The sequence below is a fragment of the Tamandua tetradactyla genome, chromosome 5 (genome assembly GCF_023851605.1).
Source record: "Tamandua tetradactyla isolate mTamTet1 chromosome 5, mTamTet1.pri, whole genome shotgun sequence".
In the NCBI taxonomy this organism is placed as follows: Eukaryota; Metazoa; Chordata; class Mammalia; order Pilosa; family Myrmecophagidae; genus Tamandua; species Tamandua tetradactyla.
Genome location: NC_135331.1, coordinates 132063734 through 132088285, shown reverse-complemented (window position 1 = coordinate 132088285; position 24552 = coordinate 132063734). Strand labels below are relative to the sequence as shown.

The window sequence follows — 24552 nt, the reverse complement described above, 5'->3', positions numbered from 1 at the left end:
CAGAAGCCTTTTAAAGACTAAGTACTTTCAAAACATAGAACAAGGAAAGCAGTTCAGAAGAAAATTATATATTGGTTTCAAAGAGAATCTACTACACATAATTATGGAGGGATCAGGAAGGAAGGAAGTAGGAACAGTATGGGAAACTTTTAAAATCATCTCAGCCTTTCTTAAATCAGGTCACTATGATTCTACTGCATTACAGCATGAATTCCAGGATTAAATATACCAAATGAAATAAAAACAACAAAATTAATGATAATTTTTTAATGATTTGGGGATAAATTAGTATTTTTTATTATCAATGGATCTGTCTTTCCCCCTCCATTATGGTGAAATATTAAAATACAATTAAAACCAGACAATGGTATATAAAGAGTTTTTCTTTCTACCCCAGAACCTTTGAGGGGCGGAAGGAGAAGGGGGAGGGTGGAAGTAGGGAAGAAAGAAATGATGGTAAGCATTTTCAACAGACTCAAATAAATACAGGTCCTTTATTTAGTAGGATAATAATAGCTTAAACACATAGTGCCAAAGCAAATGTTTTCAATACTAGCAAAGAGGTTTTTCCCCTCCCACCAAATGTTTTCTCAAATACTTAGCATTTAGGCAGTTGGACCTAATGTTAAAACCTAGGAAAGATACTTGTTTCTTCCAATTATTAACTAGAAAACTATACCTATTTCTGCCATCCATTCTCATTCTGTCTAAACTTTCTTTGTATTCCAGGATTTTTATGAATTTTCTATAAAAAAAAGTGCTTAAGTTTAGACAATCAAAGCATTTTTAATATTTTATTTTCTAAAATGCATGTATGAATAATACAATAGAAATAACTAATTACAATAGAAAATATCAGTGAATAGAAAACTCAAACATCTGTATCTTTACTATTCTTTACTTACTAATTTGTATACAGTAGTGACCAAAAAAATCTACAGTTTTGGAAGTTTACCCTTCTACAAGGTTCCCTTTGTCTTTATAACCTGATCAATGGATTAGAAGCAGAGGGCAAAACAAAAGTAGAGAAAAATTCGGTGAAATTACCAACACACTTTCAAATCACTTTAAGGTAAAATCATTTGGGGGCAGAGGCAGGGTATGTATGTGTGTGTATGACTGCATATGAGCGGAATATCCAAGACCTTCAGTTTCACGCTACAGAGGAGGGGAAAACACCTGATCTGATAAAGAATTTCACTAGCTGTCCAAAAGGATGCCTGACATCGAGCCAACTTCCATGCAAAAGAAAGGTCAAATTAAGACCAGATTATTCATATTGCTTTATTGTCAACTCAGTATTGACAAAGCCATATCATCATTAAATTTCATATTATTTATAGTAATTTACATTGCTTTTCTAAAAGTCATAGTGCAAAATGTACCTTCTTCATGAAGAGAATGTGGGCAACTAATTTAAAATTCTAATTAATTTGGTGAGTTTTAAAGGAGGCTGTAAATTTTAGAAGTACATTAAAGATTCAGTTATAAAGCATTTTAAGAAAATAAAGTTTAAAAAATTCCAAAAACAAATTAAAAGAAACTGCTTGGAGTAATGAGGAAAAAAGAAGTCAGAATGCAGAAATATTCAGACAGAAACCCCCATCACCCAACACACATACAAACCCAGCAATAACTAAATATAACCATGAGTCATGATTCTCAGAGTTTTCCTGCCTAAAAGAGAATATCAGAATCCCCTAGGGAACTTTATACAAACTACATTCCTTACCCCTATTCTATGATTTGTATATTTACCTCCCACAGGGACACTATTTTCTAGCTGACAATCTGTAAATTATACTAACCATCCCCAGTCATCACTTCTTGAAACTTTACTCCCATAGTTTATGTTATACTCAGCATTCCAGATTTTCCTTGTACTTCCCTCACCACTCCACCTATACTTTCTTTCTTGGGCTACTCTTCATTTGATCATCCCTGTTAATTCCAGAGTCTGTATCCTGGCACATGCTTCACAACTTTATGCAATCTCCCTGAACAATCTCACTGTCTTGGTTTTAACTACCACCGAATGCTGACACTTCCCAAACGTGTTAACTCCAGCACTGATGCTGATCTTCAGATGAGCATACTCAACTGCGTCCAGACAGCTCCACTTAGAATAACCACAGGTTCCAAGACTGAAATCATCCTGTATGCCACAAGCCTTCAATCTGGCCCCACTAATGGTATTTACATTCATCCATAACCCTAGTCAAAACACGGAAATTATCCCAGACTCCTTCTCCCTACTGCATTCAATCTCTAAATCCTATCAAGTTCACCTTCTAAATTTTACACATCTTCCCCCCCCCCCCCTCCCCCCCCCCCCCCGTAACAGTAGCATTACTGACCTAAGTAATGCACTAGGTAGCTCTTATTTCAATGGTTAGGAACCTATAGCAATCTTCCATATTAAAGGCATTCTCCATATTAAAAGCCAGGATAAAGTACACATCTGATACCTAACTTTTAAAGCTCTTTAATTGCTTCTTACTAGCTACAGCAGGAAGATCAAGCTCTCTGGCCTCTCTCCTGTCACTTCCTGCCTTCCTCTTCAAGGTGTTTCCTGCCTTTCTTTCTGTCTACTTTTCTTCTTTTTTTTTTTTCCTTTCTGTCTGCTTGCTTTCTCATGCTTTTGCATATACCAGGAAAACACCTTTTCCATTTGTCCTCAACGAGTTAACACTTAAAAATCTTACAGGATTCTGATCACCCATCAATTCCTCCAGAAAGCCTTTCTAAAATTCCCAGACTGCCACAGCATTCTATGCATTCTCTCTCTCTTATCATTCTATGTACTATATGTCTGTGAGTGTGTGTATGTGCTTCCCACCAGATTCTAAATTGCTCAAGGACAGAATGTATCTTACATATCTTTGTACCCTGGCACATTGTCTGGCACATAATGGGTAAGCAATAAATATTTGTACTTGAATTACGTTAAGGAAGATAAGCATATGTCCTTTATTAATATTAATTCAAGGATCGAAGTTCTTTATAGATAAGTCAAAGATAACTTTACTGTAAAGCTATCATTAGAGGGCTATTTTAAACTTCTAAGTGAGTCTTAGTTTCCCTTGCATACCTCCCCAGGTAGTATTATATTATAAACTCAGCAGTAAATCACAAAGAAAATCTACTAAATTTAGCTGTCATTCTATCATCTTACACTTGATTTAATACATACAACTAGGTATCCATTAAAATAAGTTTTAGGATTGAAGGCAACTCAATTTGCGCAAATTGTATGAAATTTCTTTTCATCCCACTTACCCGAAAATTATCTGGGGAGCTCAAATGAAGCTTTTCCCTAATATCTTCAGAAGCACCAGCACACAACCTATAAAAGATATGATAATTTCTTTCCTCTTGGCCTTGAACACAGATTCTGGATTTCTCTAGAAGATAATGCGAAACAAATCCTCCAACAACTGAACTCTAAAAAAAAAAAACAGGAAGAAAATACATTTTAATAAATTAATATGAAATTATTAAAATGTAACTTATTCAATGTTAAAGTATTCATATTTACTAATAAACTGTCTATTAGAGAAGTTGTATTTATCAAATAATGGGAAAAAAGGATAACTAAATGTGGGCTTAAAGTATTTATAGAAGCCATCCATCATTTTAAACATCCCCATTAAGTTCCTATCTAGACACCTTTAAGCTTTGAGCTCCTATAAAAATCAGAATTTGCTTTGCATTGTACCTTAATACAGATGCACTTAGAACGTCTTACAAGAAAAATAGGTATAAGGCAATACTTAATGTTGAAGTCAAATCCAAATTTGGGGTTATAAACTGTGAAAAGAGCTTTTGGATAGTCATAATAAAATATATTTCTCCAAACTAAAGTAAAGAGAAAATTTTAAAAGAATTTAACAAGTGTTCAAATACAGCTACAATTCAAATTTACCAAGAAATGATAAAATAGCTGTGACATTAATTTTATATATCAATTTGGGTAGGTTATGGTGTTCAGTAGTGCTGTTAAATACTGGCCTAGTCGTTGCTATGAAAGTATTCTGTCGATGGGATTGGCATCTACAATCAGTTGACCCTAAGTAATGTGGCAGGTCATACTACGCTGGGCCATAATATGGGTAAACCTCATTCACTCAGTTAGAAGTCTTTTTCAACAGCAAAAACAGAGGATTCTAAAAGTTAGAAGAATTTCGGCCTCAAGACTTCAACATCAACTCTTATTGAAATTTCCAACCTGCCAGCTTCTCCTAAGAAATCTGAACTCAATACTTCAACATTACCTTTACCAGAAATTCCCAGTTGGCAGCCAACTCTATAGAATTTGACTCACTAGCCATCCCCCCAACTGTATGATCCAATCCCTCATAATAAATCACTTAATATATATAGTAATACACACATACACACACACACACACACACACACAAACGTCCTGTCAGTTGTTCTCTGAAGAACCCTAACAGGTACACCACAGCATCAATTGTATCAACGCCCTTGAATTTCTCACAAGTACATCCCAAATACTCTCTTACCTTTTCATTGAAATGTATTTCTACAAATTTTCCAAATCTACTGCTATTATTGTTGCGAACAGTCTTTGCATTTCCAAAGGCTTCCAAAAGTGGGTTGGCTATTGGGAAAGATATGAAAATATTCTATCAAAAAAGTAATGTAAAGTGATATTATCAAATAGCATGACTTTTATTTTTAAAATATATAAAAATACATATACATACATACATCTAGAAAAATGTTCTCTAAAATATCATAAAAGGAATTTGTATACAAAGTCAAATCTCATTCAGGCACTATTCAGGGTGCAGGAGATGAGAAAATAAGTAAGACCTGCTCTATGTTCCCTGTTCATAAGGAGTTCAATTTATAGAGAAGTGAAATCAGTGCAACAGGTACTAGCAGAAAAGCAGGGACATATGCACAGAAGAGAGAGTGATCAATTCAATTCAGAGAGTCAGAAGGTTTCATGGATAGAAGTCTGGGCTGAATTTTAAAAGATAAGCAGAAGTTTACAAAGTAGACAACAGGATGAGGAAAAGGTACAGAAGAAAAGGAACAGTATATAACAGTTCAGAGACTATAAAAAGGCAATAAACTTTGTCAGTAAATACCACCACATAATTAGAACCCAGGTTTGGGGAAGGGGGAACAGCAGAGGAAGTAAATTTTACTCACATATTTCCATCAACAATCTCATTAACTATTTCACAACATTTATTGATAGAATATTTCTTGTTAAACATTTTAAAGTTCATTTCTCTTATTCCATCCCCAGCAGAAAGCTTAACTAGTTTTCAAATCCTTTTAAAGATCATTCCCCAGCCACTTCAGTTGCCAAAATAAGTCAGAACGTATTAAAACTAAAAGAAACATTAGCGTATATCCATCCTTCTTTCAGATGGGCAAGAAAACTAAAGTCCCACAAGGTCAACTGACTAGCAGAAGGCCACACAACTGGCTATTAGCAAAAGCAGAACTCAATACAGTCTCCCTGACTCCCTTACTGATATCTACTAGCTTCTACTGGACTTAATATTTCTAAGATGTAAAATATTCCAAAATAGGATAAGAGTCTGTCTACCAGAAAATTATACTAATAACATTAAAAATATACTCACTATTGAACAAACAACCAAATTCCCATTAAGGAGGGCATCAAAAGATTTCTACATCCTTTCAACTAATGTCTCCATTAACGATTCTCTATTAAGAGGCTATAAATCATTTTGAACAACACTTTCCAATCCTTCTCAATTATAACAAACCACATATTATAGCACAGTTTCGTGGAACAAACCACAGTTAGTATATTCATTCCCAAGTGAGTGTGTACCTCAAGTAAACAAATCAGAATACTAATTAGTCTTTTATGAGTTAACTCGGTTCTTTCTTATTGATTTGCTCAAGTTCAAAGGGTGATTCCCTCACAGAGTATGGTACTTTACGGTGAGCAATACATTATTTATGAGATCCTTACTCTTAGATGCCAGGAAACCACACCTGAGAACTGTGGGTAAAACTATAAAATTATTTCTATTAAGAAACATGAAAAATTGTTGTTGACTTTTAACTAATTTTGATAACTTTTAAAATATTTTAGAATTCTATAGATTTTTATTTGTCTACAAGCATATTTTACATACGTGTGAAAACATAGAAGGACGTAATAAATTTTCTTTACTTGAATTTTTTTCTTAATGTCAAATTAAGACATTAAGAAATGTTGTCTCTGTTTGCCAGGGCAGCTATGGCAAATACCACAAACTGGTCGGCTTAAACAATAGGAATTTATTGACCCACAATTCAGAGGCTAGAAATGCAAAATCAAGGTTATCAGTAGAGGTTATGCCTTCTCCAAAGACTGTACTACTACTTGAGTGGTGACTTGTTAGCAATCACTCTCTGCCTCCATCACAGGGCAATCTGTCCCCTCTGCCTCCTGTAGCTTCTACTTCTCCTAAGACATCTGTGTCTTCATTCAGATTTCCGCTCACCACAAGACCTCTAGTTGTAATGGATTAAGGCCCATCCTCACTGAAGCTCCTATTTACAAATAAGTTCACACACACAGGATGGGGTTTAGGAGTTTGAACATAACCTTACAGAGGACATGATTCAATCCCCAGCAGTCAGCTCCCTAGACCCACAAATTGCATGGTCTTTGCACAAAGGAAATGCATTCACCCCACCCCAATATCCCAAAAGCTTTAAGCCATTTCAATAACAATGCTAAGTCTAAAATTTCATTAAAATCAGTCATAGGTATGACATTTTTGTCCTGGTGCAAAATTCCTCTATTTCCATGGACTATTGAAACCTAGAATAAAGCTATCTGCTTCTAAAACACAATGGTGGGACAGGCATAGAATAAGCATTCATATTTCAAAGGGAAATACTGGAAGGAAAACAAGAGATACAGGTCCCAAGCAAATCTGAAACCCATTGGGGAAAATTCCTTTAGATTCCAGAGTCTAAGTCTACTGAGTGGCCTTCTCCGTGCACTGGGGTAGTGGTCACACACTCTACAAATACCAGGACATACAATCCATCTTCCAAATACCAAGGAGAGCAATGGCTTCTCTTCCTCTTGACCTGAGGAGATCTCTTTGGTTTAGCCCTTTGCTTCCACGATTCTCCCTTTGAAGTCTTTCTCCCTTCATTTCATCCCACATCTGTTCCTTTCAGTCCAGGCTGGCTGTTTCTGTTCATATAAAATTCTCAAGAACCTTGGCTTTCCATGCAATTTAAGGGGGTCTAAGACATAAGACAAAAGGATCTTGCACAAATGCTTGCCCAATAATTGCATTTCTATTCCTAGCTTTCTCAAGATGACTGACTGGATCCATAAGTTACATACCTACTCCCTTTAGCAAATGGCTGTTGAGCCATAGCCTTACACACAGCCCTGATCTCTGAAGACTCATTTCCAAGGAACTCAGGGCAGAGGGGGGGGCCTGTTAGAGCCACTTCTGGCTCAGAGCATGCTCTCTGGATGGACTGAGAATTTTTTAAATCATCAAATGCTTGTTTTTCTATTTGTTTAAAAGTTCAGTCCTTGATTTATTTCTTTCCTCTCACATTTAACTATAAGCAGCAAGAGGAAACTAGGCAGTGCCTTTCACACTTTGCTTGGAAATCTTCGGAGGTAAATATCCAAGTCCTGCTTTTCAAGCAACCTCAAAATACAATTTTATCAAGGTCTCTGCTACTTTTTAACAAGGATTTCCTTTCCTCCCAGTTTCCAATAACACATTCATCATTTCCTTCTAAGGCCTTATAAGAAACATTCTGTTCATGACAACGTATGTATTCTCTATGACAAAAGAAACTTTATCTACAGCTTTTACTTTTTTTTGAGCACTCACCAGAATCATCGTTAATGTCCATTTTTCTACCAATGGTCTGCTCAAAGTCATCTAGACTTTTTCTACCAAGTGCTTCAACTCTTTCAGCCTTTACCTATTACCCTATTTCAAACTCTTCTACATTTTTATTTATTTTTTATAGCAGCACCCCACTCTCAATACAAAAACCTATTTTAGTTTGCCAGGTCTGCTAAGACAAATACCACAAACAGGTTGGCTTAAACAACAGAAATTTATGGGCCCACAGTATGGAGGCTAGAAATCCAAAAGCACTGGCAGGTCACACCTTCTCTGAAGACTATAATATACTTGCAATAGCTTTCTGGAAGTCAATCTCAGCCTCCCATCACATGGTAATCTGTCATCTCCATCTCCTCCTGTGACATCTATTCCTCCTGCTCTGTCTTCTGTTTCCTTCCAGATTTCTTCTCCCCATAAGAACTGCAGTCAAAATGCATCAAGACACATCCTGCCTTGAGTAGGGCATAAGATTTTGTTGGTTTGCCCAGAGTGATGCCCTGACAAATCCCAGAGTGATTTGAACAGTGAATTAAAAAGTATTTGCAAAGTCCCCTTCAGGGAATGGTGAGAAAGGGGGAAAATTCAACTTCCCCAAATTGAATTCTTGATATTCTCACAAGTAGTGCAGACAACCAAAGCTATAGGCTGAGCCCCCAATCTTGGAGCTTGTTCATATGAAACTTAACCCCACAAAGGATAGGTCAAGCCTACTTAAAATTAGGCCTAAGAATCACCCCCAAGAGAACCTCTTTCGTTGCTCAGCTGTGGCCTCTCTTTCCAGCCAACACAATGAGCAGTCTCACCACCCTCCTCCTGTCTACGTGGGACATGACTAGCAGGGATGTGGACCTTCCTGGCAACATGGGACAAAAATCCTAGGATGAGCTGAGACTCAGCATCAGGGGATTGAGAAAACCTTCTCCACCAAAAGGGGGAAAAGTGAAATGAGACAAAATAAAGTGTCAATGGCTGAGAGATTCCAAACACAATCAACAGGTTACCCTGGAGGTTATTCTTATGCATTAAATAGATACACCTTGTTAGTCAAGATGTAATGGAGAGGCTGGAGGGAACTGCCTAAAAATGTAGAGCTGTGTTCCAATAGCCATGTTTCTTGAAGATATTGTATAATGATATAGCTTTCACAATGTGACTGTGTAATCGTGAAAACCTTGTGTCTGATGCTCCGTTTATCTACCTTATCAACAGATGAGTAAAACATATGGAATAAAAATAAATAATAGGGGGAACAAATGTTAATATAAATTTAGATTGGAATGCTAGTGATCAGTGAAAGGGAGGGATAAGGGGTATGGTACATATGAATTTTTTTCTGTTTTCATTTTTTTTTTTCTGAATTGATACAAATGTTCTAAGAAATGATCATGATGATGATTATGTGATGATATTGTGAATTACTGATTATATATGTAGAATAGAATGATCAAAAGTTTAAAAAAAAAAAAGACACACCCTGGTTCAATTTGGCTTCATTTTATGAGAATTTTGAAGATCCTATTTACAAATGAGTTTACACCCATGGGGCGAGGGGGGGCGGGCAGGGGTTAGGAAGTGAAAATGTCTTTATAAGAGATATTATCGGATTCCCAATAAAAATGTCAGAATATGCATTTAATGTAACAGTCGGTTAAGATGTCTGATTTATAAGCCAGTTCCACAACTTATTAGCCATATTATCTTGGACAAGTTAAACTCTCATCACCTCAGTTTCTCATCTGTAAAACTTGAAAAATAATAGCACCCACCTCATGCTGTGTAGATTTATATTAGATAACATATTTTATGCAAATCAAGCAATGTACCATACATCCCACATATGTAAACATCACTATCACTATTAAAACACTGAGTATCTAGTGGGCAGAAGTGAACAGGGAGGAAAAGTATTCTGCGAGGCCTAAAATGCCTCCAAAGGATCATGAGAAGGTGAGAATGAATAACACATAAGAAATCAGAGGGTAAATGAAGCCTGGGGTTGGGGAGGGAATGATGATATATATATATATGGGTACTCTGTACTTTACGCATGATTTTTCTATAAACCTACAACTGCTGTAATTTTTTAATTTAAAAATTAGACCAGAGAAGGAGGCAGGAGCCAGACCATGAAGCACATTTAGCCAATGGCACACATCCGGAGGTTTATCTTGACAGCAATAACAGATTTATAACAAAAGAGATCATTCAGGCTTCAGAAAAGCTTAAGACAAAGCAAGAATATAAGTGAATAACCCAGGTAGGAGTTTACAATGCAAAGGGCAGACTCAGTATGACAGAAGCTGTGATGGTTAGGTTCATGCATCAACTTGGCCAGATAATGGTGCTCTGTTGCCAAGCAAGCACTGGCCTGTTGGCCTATTACTGTGAGGACATTTCAGGGACTTAAATCATCAGTAAGTTGATGCATTTATGACTAAGTACATCTCCAATCAACTAAGGAGAGTGTTCCGCAATAAGAGATCTTTCATCCAATAAGTTGAAGGCTCTAAAAGGAGAAGTGATGACTACAACAGTCAGAAGAGAAAACTTTCATCTCTACTTCAGCCAGCCAGCTTCTCCTGGGGCAAAAACCTTCATCAGAGTTGCCAGCTTGCAGCCTGCCCTGTGGGATGTGACCCATGCATCTCCACAGTTGCATGAGACACTTTTATAAAATCTTGCAATATTTATAGATAGCTCCTATTGATTCTGTTTCCCTAAAGAATACTAATACAGTAGCCTAGACAAGTAGTTTCCTAACTAGGCTACAACTTTCTAATGGGTAGTCTCAGGATTACCCACAGACAGTTTCAGGAAATCAATTTGCCTTCCACATGTACTATTTCTTAAAAATGGTTTTCAAAAAAAAAAGCACCTCAATTCCCAATAACCCTCCTTCCTCTTTACTTCTGTTCCAAATAAGACACATCCCCTGGCCCATCTCAAGTTTTACCATAGTACATTTGGGGATGGAGAGGAAAGAAGTAAAAATAAGGAGAGCATTCTAATTTTTTTCATTCATTCAACAGATATTTATAGAGCACCTGCTATATGTCAGGCACTATCCCAGGAACCTGATATATAAAACAATAATTTATGACCTCTTAGAAAATACATGAGTTGGGGGGGTTTGAGGAGACAATATACATTAAGTAAATAAGAATATATCTGAGGAAAGATTTGTAGGAGAGTCTCTGGATCTCTGGGAGAACATTTCAGACCACTGAGAGAATTCTCTTAAGTTAATTTCATTACATGGCAAACAACAGAAAAAAGTTTTAAAAATAAACAATACCTTCAACAATTCTCTCATCAATATCTTGTCCTGTTCCATAGGATTCTGTGAGATATCTGTTTCAAATATAAAATTAAAGAAATATTTAGATGGCAATAATTCTGCTACTTATTTATAATTTAAATACTATTTAATATATTTTAGAAATTGAAACCTGGATAGTCAATTGCAATTGTATGATTACAGATTACAAATTTATATTTAAATGCACTATTCTGTTATAGCTTTTCCAACATCTAAAATTCTATTTGGATTGCCTCTAGTATTCAAACAGCATTACTTTTCTTTTTTTTAAAGCTGTTTGGAGAATATTCTGTTCTACTTTAACCAACTATTTAGTTTAAATTTAATATATATTCAAAGAATGTTCATCTTTGACATACAATTCCAAAATTTTTGTTATAGATTATTTCAATATTTATGGCTAGAGAGAAAAGGCAATCTATCTCTGGATAACTAAGAAGTCGGGATGGTAGCAAACAGAAGCATTGGAAAGAGGTAGAAACAAGGAGATCAACCATCACAAGCAGACATAAAAACTTATTTCAACCGTTCTAATAACAGGAATAGTAAAAACAGTCTGCAAAAGTTGAATTCTGAAGTTACATTCTTAGACTTTCCCCTGCATAACCAGCTCTGGTCTCTTCCAGGATCCCCAGGCAAATAATATGCAAGAGCTGGATTTCAATAATCCATAGCTTTGCTTCCACATAAGCTGTCTGTTTCTTAAAAGGGACAGAACACACCATTCCAAACTTATGTCACAAAGCATGCAAATATATTAAAGATCAACACATTCAAAATATTCCAAGTTAGTTGAATACTCACCTAAGAACAAATTTTGTATTCTCTGTTTTGCCAGCTCCTGATTCTCCGGATACAATGATAGATTGACTCATTTTGAGCACCTTCATGTCTCGAAAAGCCTTATCAGCTAGAGTCATAACACATTAGTGATGAAAGATATACTTAATACAAATTTACTAAACGGTAGAAATTTCATCTAAAATCAAAGAGCACTTACTCCCAAAAAATCATGTCTATTTACACTTAATGAAATTGTAAACTAAAATCATTCAAATGTATTCAAAACATTTCTAAAAGTATTTACTTAAAATGTTCTCTTTTATGATCCTAACAGCTGAGTAATATGAAATATAAATAAACAACTCTTAGGTTTGTGCTAAAGTAGCTCCCTATTAGGAGCTATGGCCCAGTTTCCTTGATACCAGAGCAGATTTGCAGCAGGATAAAAAATGCTCACTATGTACAACTAATTAAGTCCCCAAAGAAAAGCAAGAAGTAATAGGCTTCTAATTAAGAAATGTGGCAACAAAAAATTCTGCTTGAAAAAAAATTATAATTGCAAAGTATATCTGTGGGTTTTTTCCTGACACACTACTGTCACATTTAAACACCTTGTAGAATTTATCAACATTCCAAAGACAGAAAAAATTAACTGCTTTAAATTTCCATATTTTCAATAATTTATGTATATTTTTAAGTCTTCACTATACACCAACAACTTAGGCTATAAAATGTCTTGCTTAAATTTTTTTTTTTTTTTTTTTTTTTTTTTTTTTTTTTTTTTTTTAAAGGAAAGACAGAGAGAAGGAAGGAAGGATAGAAGGAAGGAAGGGAGGAAGAAAGGGAAACATCTTTTAAACACTTTCTTGTTTTATTGTATTTTGTTTCTCCGTTTTTGTTACATGGGCTGGGGCCGGGAATCGAACCGAGGTCCTCCGGCATAGCAGGCAAGCACTTTGCCCGCTGAGCCACCGCGGCCCGCCCTGTCTTGCTTAAATTTTAAGACTACAAGGACAAGTTGAGTAGAATTTATTTCTGGAGACTATTAAAGAGGTCCCAAATTAAAGTAATTTTTTGATTCAAGATTAGATCATGGCCAATTTGGGTCCCTAAGACAATTATTTCTCACCTCAGACACGTGCTACTCATACCAAAGAAGAACTTTCCAAATGGCTTTCAATGTAGGGATTAAATACAAACCATATGCCTTGACCAATTTATCAGTATTCTACACAACCCACTTTTGTGGAATCATTTTAAGCTTTTTTATCTTATCAATATAAGGCTAAAAATGAAAGCTGGTTCATTTACATTCTAAACATGGAACTTTTCTCCAGTGATGAGTTTGCTCATAATCAGCTTCTAGGGATTGTATCCCTTTTTTGCTGGTTGACAGAGAACATACCAACACCCATCCAAGTTTCTACAGACAAGGAACACTGGACTTGGGCTGACATATTTACTCTACCTAGTGGTATGCAAGTCAACCAATATGGAAATAAAGCTCGGCTAGGCCGGAACACCGGCACGTAGGGAAAGCCCAAAGAGAAACAAACTGTGCTAAGTACCATCAAAACATGACACCATTTAACAACTGCTTGTGTCTAGATCCCAAGGCTTAGCTAACATCTCCATATTTGCAGTACCAGCTACCAGAGTGGGCAATTTCAAATTCTGATCAGATATTTTCATCACTTTGTGACTTACAACTACATTGCTTCAAGATGAGAGAGGAGCTGAGAGAGGCAAAGACAGAGATACCACCCTCTTTCCTCATGTTGATTCCCCCAGGGATATGAAGTATATACCACTTTCAAACCTTTAATTTTATGAAGCCCTGATGTAAGTTAATACATGAAAGAAGCTGTTCTTAGCTCAACTCTAGCATAGTAACATGCTCACAAGTGCTGGCCTGAGTAAGAATGGGAGGCCGAGACCTCAAAGCTATGAAGAAAGACACTTTTCAAACGGAGCTAATCATGTTGGGAGGTCAAAAAGAACCAATATGTCACCTGTTAGCATGTCCTGCTTCCAACTAGAAGTACATGCCTAGGAGGACAAAGGCATTTAACAAAGATAACATACAACTGTTCCATGAGTTGGTTACAAAGGCATTCTTCCCCATGTGTAAGATACATGCTCCTAATAATGTCGTTACACCCAAAATGTACACAGGTCCTTTGAAATACATACTCAATTCATGGCATATTTTCTTAACCCAAAAGAAGAACTGAGGGCGGGCCGCGGTGGCTCAGCGGGCAAAGTGCTTGCCTGCTATGCCGGAGGACCTCGGTTCGATTCCCGGCCCCAGCCCATGTAACAAAAACGGAGAAACAGAATACAATAAAACAAGAAAATGTTTAAAAATGTTTCCCTTTCTTCCTTCCTTCCTTCCTTCTATCCTTCCTTCCTTCTCTCTGTCTTTCCTTAAAAAAAAAAAAAAAAAAAAAGAAGAACTGAGACATTTCTACAATATACAGAAAGACATGATTAAGGTACAATTAAATTACATACCAATTGCAAAGACATGAGGGGGCATTGTCCCAAGAGATTTTCCTTGATATGACTTTATTGTTTCTGATGAATATATTTTAGGTATGTCAAAGTATGGGTTCACTGCAATCAGAATGTTGGCGACATATGTCTAAATAAGAAAAGCATAAATACAAAATTTTCAAATTACTATTTTAATTTAAAATTAAACAAGCACCATAGGAGAAAGAAATAAAACACCATCATAGGAGAAAGAAATAAAACACAACAAATAAATTTCATCCATTCCAATACCTTCAACCCTCTATATAGTTAAGACTCCCAAATCTACATTTCCCTAAACATCCTGTTTTCTATGGAACCCATATTTCTCCAACTCTTAATAAATATTTGCATCTTATTGCCCCATAGGCATCTCAAACTTAGTACATCCAAAGTCAAGACTATATCATGACTTCCCTATATCTTAAAAAAACATTCTCCTCCCCTATCTTCTCAGGTTCCTGGCTTCACTGCCAAGTCACCTCAGATAGAAATCTGAGTCCCTAAGCCATCAGCCTTCTTCTGTTGACTGCACTTGTAAAATCTCCCTCAAATATACTCCCTTAGCTCTAGTACTAAAGCCCAAGTTTTGGTCATTCATGTATTTCTCATCTAGACTACTTTATTCACCCTGTTCCTAAATCTTGGGCTGCTACTGATGAGTTTAATAAAGCTCATGAGAACCTCTGGGCCCATTCCTATCACTGTATGCCAAGAATTGAGTTAGCTCTGTGGTGATTACTTGGTCCCAGATTTCTGCAAAAGAACATATGCTAGTCATTGCCTAGAACACTGAGGGGCTAAATGTTTAACGAGAAATGTAACCTTGCTTTTTCAATTTGGAATTTAACTGTAGTTTTAAAAGATGAAAAAAATGCACCAGTGGGATTTTTTAAATTCCTCGTTGGGAAGAGAGTTGTGGTTTAGTGATATTGGCAAAAATAAGACAAGCAGGACCATAATTTTCTTTTCTTTTGCCTTCTAGTTGTGGAAACATGATGCGGAAACTCTGAATTCTCAGACTACTAATCTAGAATTGAGGGGTTGTTCCCAAAGATGTTTCCTGGAATGGGGTAAAAAATTCCAGATAATATTCTTTCTCTGGGAGACAAAAGAAAAGTCAAAGAAATTTTAATAACCAAAGAAAACATTAAATGTAGGTTAGCTTTGTTCTACTCAAATCTAAGGGACAATAGTGATGATTGTGATTCGTAAGAAATATTAAAAAATCAAATTTAAACTGTCATTCCAAATTGTTTCTTTCTCTTCCATATATTAATGTAATAAATGCAATGTTTATGTATTGCTGATTTTTAACAGGTTTCTATGCCTAAAAGGCAAAATTAGCTAGGAAAAGCATGCAAATCATGGCGTCACTTAATCATGAAAATATTGCCTCTCCAAACAGGAGTTCGTGATCCCAAATAGCCACCATCTAACAGAGGTGATCGCCCAGCTGCAGACATCTTAGAAGAGGAAGAATTAAAGAAGCTAAGAATAATCCTAAATTCTCCTCAATTTTCCAAAGCGATACAGACATGATACATGAAAAAACTAGAACATGAATGTCACAAAGAACTAGGTAAATTTTTCTATCAATCATGGAATTTAGCAAAGACTCATAGGTCAACTGAACCCAAGGTGGTAAAAAAATATTCACAGTAATTTTTTTTTAATATAATTAACAACTGCATGTAAATCATCATCTATTAATGGTCACAGTCAGCAACTGTATTACCACTGCATATGGGAAGCATTAAAAGGTCAATGAAAATCCCATGGATATTAACCTTTTGAATAAAAATTGCAAATAAAAACAAATTACACCACATAGAAACAAATTATAATAATTTTATAAAAGTAATAAAAAGGTTTCCAAACTTCAAGAAGAGATTAAAAACAATTAACATTTGCTCAACTAAAAAAGAAATTTCTCTACCAGAATGAAGTGACATAAGAATTATAAAAGAAAAAATAGTGGCCAGTTCTACTTGAAAAATTTACCTTGTTAAATCCAAATTAACTTTCACTTGATGGGTTTATTATAAATTAAACTGCTTTAACAAATATAACTTTTTAAAATTTGCATTCTTTCAGTACCTAAAACAGCAGTTAGCACACAACAGATGCTCAATATGAGTCTGCTCAATATAGTAAAAAATCTAGTGAATTTTACTTCTAAATATGTTTCTAACCAAGAATACTGATTGGATATTTATTTTAACCTACATATACTCTTTATTCATTTGATTTGGAAAAGTTCAAGGAGGAAAGTATATTCTCAAAACTTTATATAACTGAAAAATAGCAAGTACACTCTTAGGAAAGACTAGATAAATTCCATTTCCCACCTGCCACTACTTGGACAGATGGCAAAGACTAAATGTAATTTAGTCACAATTAAGTAAGTACAATTAGGCAAATTGATAGTGATATAAAAGATTAAGACTGTCATTTGATCTAGGAGGTATCAAAGAAGCCATGTGTTTTCTTCTTCCAAAAATAATGAAGAGTCCCATCATTATAAAAGGAGAACCACAGTGGGGTAATTTATCTTTATCCAACAAAGTAATCGACCACTAAGTCATATTAAAATAAAATCTCACACATTATCCAATAAATAACTATAGTTAAAGCATACTAGTTAAGTACCCATCTGAATGAGTTGATTCAAACCCTGACTACTAATATTAAAACAATTCACCTTCAATTTTTAATATTCAGGATTTTTAAGATAAGAGATTTAATAGGATCTACTGAAATATTGCAACTATTTAGGCTCTATGGTCAGCATTTCTGTGTTCTTGATACTTCTTCAGAAATATCGTCTATTCTAATTTATAATTTTTCCCTCATCCAAACTTTTAATTTCATTATATATTCACTATAAGCTGCCTTAAATTCTCTGCAGAACAATTTGGAAAGCGAATTAATAAAACAGATCTACAGGGAGATACCAAAACCCTCAAAATCCAAACCTGTTATAGTGGCATTAAATAAACAAAATGGACATTTCTAAGTATGAAAAAAACCAACTGATGCTCTGAATTATTTCTGTCCACAAATACTTATTGACTGCCTACTATGTGCCAAGTATGTTCTAAGCCCTGAAGTTAGAGCAGCAAACTGAGATACAAATTCTTGTTCTCATGGAACTCACACAATATCCAACAGGCTCAGATCAAGTATGATTCCCTGTTAGAAAATCTAAAGCACAACAAAATCACACAGTAACATGTACAATAATTATTACCACAGAAACTTAAATGGCATGTAAAATACTTACATAAATTCTGTCTTTACTATACCGAACTTTGATATTATGGAGAAGTGTGGCTTCATTTAAATACATTAGTGAACCTAAGACAAAAATTCATAAATCATTAGATATTTGAAAAACAAATTTTAAAAAAATCATGTTGACCTGGGCAAAAATTCACCTGTTAGATTAGATTTAAAACATCAGTACATGTAAAACCCAGAAACTTATTTCAAATATACCCAGTCTGTGTTTGTGATATTATTAAATAGTCAATGTCCAATCAGGTGAGTAAATCCTGTCTACTGAAGATGAGTTAAAAAGTCAGATACCAATTGAAGTTCAAATAAAGTAACATCTTTGATAGCACTGATTTTAATACACTTTTGACAGAATAAAGTGATGACACTAATCCAGTCTGATATTCACAATTTTACAGATAAAAAACACAAAAGATAAAATTTTAGTACAAGAAAGGGCCATCAGATCATTCCGTCAGTCCCTCACAACTGTTAATGATGAAATAAGAGTCCTGGAGAAATTATACATGCCATAACCCAAATGTGCAGCCAATTAATATCAGATGTAAGATATAACCTTGTTTTTCTGAGGTCTGTTCTACTATTATGCCAGAGTGGGCTTGCAGTCTGTGCTCCCAGCCCTCTAAATCTCCTAAGGTATATATCTCTACATTTCTACCACATGCTAGAGTAGACAAAACCACTCTTTCTTCAAATACCACCTATTTTTATTATTACTACTACCACTTTATCAGTCATGGAGATCGTAAACCTTAACAATGGGACCATCTTTGTCCCTGCTGGGTCTAAAGCAGTTTCTAGGTCTTTATAGCATGTAACAAAGTATAGCATAGTGCCAGGCTCATAAAAGTACAATCCGAATCTTTTTCGATTCGGAACATCCGAAATGTTCCTTTATTTGAATTTCTACCACAAATCTGATTTAAGTCTATTTACCTTTTGTGTAATCAAAATAACCTCTTAATTATCTTATTGCCTTAGTCTCTTTTCTAATCTACCCTGCGCATTTCATTAATCTAACTAAACTATGGCCCTAATTAAATCTCTCTCTTGTTCACACACACACACAAACACACACACACATATTAGTGGGTCTCAACCAACAAACAAAGTTCATATTCAAGTCTGATATTCAAGGCATTAATAAACCTTCATTCAACTGAATTTTTCACATCATCTTCTAAAACTTCCTTTAATACAGTCGAGCTTGCAGGTCACTAAACTATTTATCAAACCCGAATGATGCATTTCCTTCTGCCTAGAATATCCTCTACATCTCTAGGTGTCAAAAATCTTTCCTACCTTTTAAGGTCAGTTCAAATTGTACCTCACAAAGATACTTCCCCATTTCCTTCATTCCCTCACCAGAACTTTTCTCTTCTTTTTATTTTCTTTATGGTGCACACCACATGCAGTTAGTATCACAATCATATTTTCACATGTCTAGTCTGGCTACAGTCTTAGTTTTCCAGGTCTGCTATAACAAATACTACAGACTAGTTGGCTTAAAACAAGAGGAATTTATTGTCACACAGTTTTGGAGGCGATAAGGCTTATAAACCAAGATGGCGGCAGGGCTATGCATGCTTTCTTTAAAGTCTGTAGCATTGCTTGTCAGCAATCCATAACTCATTGTCTGCCTCTATCACATGGTCTTCTGTCTCCTACTGCTGACTGTGTCCAAATTTTCTCTTTATAAGGACCCTTATAAAGGACCCTAGTTATATTGGATTAAAGCAGCCCTGGAAAACTAAGCAGCCAGACCAGATATGTAAAAATATGATTGTGATACTAACTGCATGTGGCATGCACTACTCTCTTCTGCCACTAAAGGCAGCATAAAACAGGTAAATGGATAGGCCCTTCCAACAGCTGAATGACAATTTTCCTTTGCACTGAGAAAAGACAGGGGGTAGGTGGGAGGGGAGGCAGCAGAGGTACATCTGGTTTGGGTTTTCAGTCACCACCCTTTCTCTACTCCTACCTCTCTTCCACCCTAATCCCCCAGGAATCTGCTACTATATGTTTCTATTTCCTTATCTAAAGCACTTGGCAGCACCACTCTCCCATCTCTCACCTGCCTCTGAAGTACCTAGTCGTATGAAATTCTCTCCACTTCCTCTAAGTAAGAATTCCAAATCCTACAGTACACTTCCCTTAAGAAAGCTAATCATACAAACATACTGACATGTGAATGACTGCTGACTATTCCTTTACCTCCATCCACACACTACCTACCTTCTTAAATCCCTAACTGGGGATATTTGCTGATGTCAAAACAGATTTGGACAGGGTGACCTTTCCCTTAAATCATTCTACTAAGGATATTCTATTTGCATGAAGACAGGGAAAAAGAATGAAAGAAAAGAAAATATTTGCTACCCTCAGCTTGCCAAATGGTTAATGGGAAGTCACCGCTGTCTAAGCCTCTCTGACTTATGGACCAAGAGAAACTCACAAGAGTTTTTTACAATAAGTTGCTACATTATTTGGGCACTATCAAAAGACAATGCAGGGAGAAGATGGCGGCTTAGTAAGATGCGCGGGTCTTAGTTCCTCCTCCAGAACAGCAACTAAAGAAACAGAAACAATACGAAACAGCTCCCGGAGCCACGACAGAGACCAAAAAGACAGCATACCCCATTCTGGAACGGCTGAACGGGCAGGGAGAATCCGCTGCGGTGAGATACCCGAGGGGCGCGCGTTTTCCCGGCCGGGGCGGCTAGCAACTGGGGTCCCCTCCGTGCACGTGGCTCCCCGGTCTGACTGGGAACGTTGGATAGCGGGGCCCTCCCACCACGCTTGGCATCTCGGGCCAGCTGGGCAATTTGGACCGGCACTCCCCCAAGCTGCGGCGCCTGCGACCCCCCCTCCACGCGCGGTTTCCCGGGCCAACTGCGAGATTCGGACTGGCAAGTTAAAGGAGCCACAGCATCTTTTACTGGTGGGACCCGCAGACAGACAAGTGCCATGAGCGCCACCTACTGGGCAGGAAAAGAAAAACAGAGCCCAGAGATTTCACAGAAAAACCTTTCAACTAGCCGGGTCCCACACCCAGGGAAATCTGATCAAATGCCCAGACACCAGCAGAAAATAATGGATGACGCTTGGAAAATTGAAGATATGGCCCAGTCAAAGGAACAAACCAATAGTTCAAATGAGATACAGGAGCTGAGACAACTAATGCTGAATATACGAACAGAAATGGAAAAACTCTTCAAAAACCAAATCAATAAATTGAGGGAGGACACGAGGAAGACATGGGCTGAACAAAAAGAAGAAATAGAAAATCTGAAAAAACAAATCACAGAACTTATGGGAGTGAAGGACAAAGTAGAAAAAATGGAAAAAACAATGGATACCTACAATGGTAGATTTAAAGAGACAGAAGCTACAATTAGTGAACTGGAGGATGGAACATCTGAATTCCAAAAAGAAACAGAAACTATAGGGAAAAGAATGGAAAAACTTGAGCAGGGGATCAGGGAACTGAATGACAATATGAAGCGCACAAATATACGTGTTGTGGGTGTCCCAGAAGGAGAAGAGAAGGGAAAAGGAGGAGAAAAACTAATGGAAGAAATTATCACTGAAAATTTCCCAACTCTTATGAAAGACCTAAATTTACAGATCCAAGAAGTGCAGCACACCCCAAAGAGAACAGACCCAGATAGGCGTTCTCCAAGACACTTACTAGTTAGAATGTCAGAGGTCAAAGAGAAAGAGAGGATCTTGAAAGCAGCAAGAGAAAAACAATCTGTCACATACAAGGGAAACCCAATAAGACTATGTGTAGATTTCTCAGCAGAAACCGTGGAAGCTAGAAGACAGTGGGATGATATATTTAAATTACTAAAAGAGAAAAACTGCCAACCAAGACTTCTATATCCAGCAAAATTGTCCTTCAAAAATGAAGGAGAAATTAAAACATTTATAGACAAAAAGTCACTGAGAGAATTTGTGACCAAGAGACCAGCTCTGCAAGAAATACTAAAGGGAGCACTAGAGTCAGATACGAAAAGACAGAAGAGAGAGGTATGGAGTAAAGTGTAGAAAGAAGGAAAATCAGATATGATATATATAATACAAAAGCCAAAATGGTAGAGGAAAATATTATCCAAACAGTAATAACACTAAAAGTTAATGGACTGAATTTCCCAATCAAAAGACATAGACTGGCAGAATGGATTACGACCCAGCAATACCACTGCTAGGTATCTACTCAAAGGACTTAAGGGCAAAGACACAGACAGACATTTGCACACCAGTGTTTATAGCAGCATTATCTACAATTGCAAAGAGATGGAAACAGCCAAAATGTCCATCAACAGACAAGTGGCTAAACAAACTGTGGCGTATACCTATGATGGAATATTATGCAGCTTTAAGACAGACTAAAGTTATGAAGCATGTAATAACATGGATGGACCTAGAGACATTATGCTGAGTGAGTCTAGCCAAAAACTAAAGGACAAATACTGTATGGTCCCACTGATGTGAACCGACATTCGAGAATCAGCTTGGAATATATCATTGGTAACAGAGACCAGCAGGAGTTAGAAACAGGGTAAGATAATGGGTAATTGGAGCTGAAGGGATACAGACTGTGCAACAGGACTAGATACAAAAACTCAAAAATGGACAACACAATAATACCTAAGTGTAATGTAACTATGTTGGAACACTGAATGAAGCTGCACCTGAAATACAGTTTTTTGTTTGGTCGTTTGTTTGTTTGTATCTTTTGTTTTTGTTTTTTTTCTTTTTCCTTTTTATATATATATATATTTTATTAGTATTATTATTTTAACTCTCTTCTCTATATTAACATTCTATATCTTTTTCTGCTGTTTTGCTAGTTCTTTTCCTAAATCGATGCAAATGTACTAAGAAATGATGATCATACATCTATGTGATGATACTAAGAATTACTGAGTGCATGTGTAGAATGGAATGATTTCTAAATGTTGTGTTAATTTCTTTTCTTTTTTTTGATTAATAAAAAAATTTTAAAAAAAAGACAATGCATGCCTCATTTCAAGAGAATCAATATTACACAGTTCTGAATGTTCTCTATAGACATCAAGTATGTCTTGTGAGTTTGTGAGGTGCACAAGCACCTCAGAAATAGCTTCCCGCTCCTCCTATTCCCTTCTACTCTCCTAGTATCCAACTCCAGGAATACTTGGTGCAGCTATTTACATGTTTGCCTTTTATGCCTAACTATTCATAGATTTAGTTATAGTCAAAACCATATAAACATTTTTAAACAACTTTTAAAAATAAGACCTATATAAAAAAAAAGAACAATTTCTTTATAAGGTCAGTAAGTGGCATTTTGGTAAAACAAAAGTAATTCCAATATATCAAAAGTTTCTAATGAAGACTGGATAGGACTTCATTATTAAATCAGAATATCTGTCTAGATTGGAGGATTCATTATTAAATTAGAGGATTTGGGTTGTCTGAGTTAATGAATAAGGCCCTACTTATTCATTATAGTTCTAGCTCACTGAAAGAAAAGGAAGGAACCCACAAAAAACGTCAACCAATTCTATATTTATATTGTTGTAGAAGCCATTTCATAACTGAAAAAGAGACTGAATCAGACAACTTTTAGGATTCTTTAGAATTCTATAGTTTATACTTTATTATTCTCAATCTCTGACAGGTACTAATTTATGAATAATATTATATAATATGTAAGTAATTGTAGCTGTAAATCAGCATGATGCTATTCATTTCTTTTTATTTACTGATATCACATAGCTGAATCATTTCCCTATTCCAGTATTAACACGCAACAGTCAAGTAAAAGGGCAATATTAACAAGCTGATATTAATTTAACATATAAAATCCTTAATGTAGAAAACAGAGCTAAAAGTAGATGATGATATTTGCTACATTATTTGGGCACTATCAAAAGACAATGCATGCCTCATTTCAAGAGAATCAATATTACACAGTTCTGAATGTTCTCTATAGACATCAAGTATTTATCCATCATATTGTTATCATGATCAAGAGAAGAGGAAAGGATTTTGGAATTCACATTATAAAACCCTAAGACACAATGCAAAAGTGTCATTTGGCAGAGGACATCCAATATGACAGCATTTCTCAAACAAAAGAATTAGTAAGTGTTGGAACTATTTCAGCTGGAAAACCTACATTCTAAATTCAACACCCAAAGCTGTGTAATGATACAGACTCAAACAGGCACTTCAAGTAGGGTTGGGCTACTGTATGAGGAGCATATAATGTATAAACATACATTAACATCACTGCTGTCTGGTATCATCCAAGAAAACACAACAGGTAGCAAATTCATACTAAGGAAAATTAAAAGGTTGAACAAGTGCTCCAAGATGAAAGAACCAGAAGGGAGGATGCTTTAAAATACCAGTTTTAAAAAAGGGCTAGTAATTCAAAACCATTTATTATATTTAGCTACATATGGACCTCTAACCACATAAAACACTTTAACATACAGGAAGGATTAATTCCCAGTTTTGCATATCGTAACAAGTTTAAACACAATGAGAACCTTCTCTCTCATTGTGTGTATGGTATAGTCTCATTGCTCTTTTCATTTTGTTCTAACTGTTGCTCAGAAAAATATACCATCAGACAACTTCTCCAACAATTACAGAAAGACTTCCCACTTTTTTTCCTCAATCTCTTGAACCTAATAACAGCTATTATTTATTGAAAACCTA

The 24552-nt window shown here is 35.9% G+C and overlaps 1 protein-coding gene across 9 annotated transcripts in view; it reads right to left on the bottom strand.

Moving 5' to 3' along the window:
* Positions 1-24552, bottom strand: part of MYO6 (myosin VI) — a 169069-nt gene that overhangs the window by 81569 nt on the left and 62948 nt on the right. For all 9 annotated transcript variants that reach the window (XM_077162268.1, XM_077162272.1, XM_077162271.1 and 6 more), the window contains exons 4-9: positions 17819-17892; positions 14512-14641; positions 12019-12124; positions 11191-11246; positions 4527-4624; positions 3280-3444 (exon numbers count right to left, since the gene is read on the bottom strand). In XM_077162268.1, coding sequence (XP_077018383.1) covers positions 3280-3444; positions 4527-4624; positions 11191-11246; positions 12019-12124; positions 14512-14641; positions 17819-17892 — 629 coding nt within the window. The remainder of the gene's footprint in view (positions 1-3279; positions 3445-4526; positions 4625-11190; positions 11247-12018; positions 12125-14511; positions 14642-17818; positions 17893-24552) is intronic.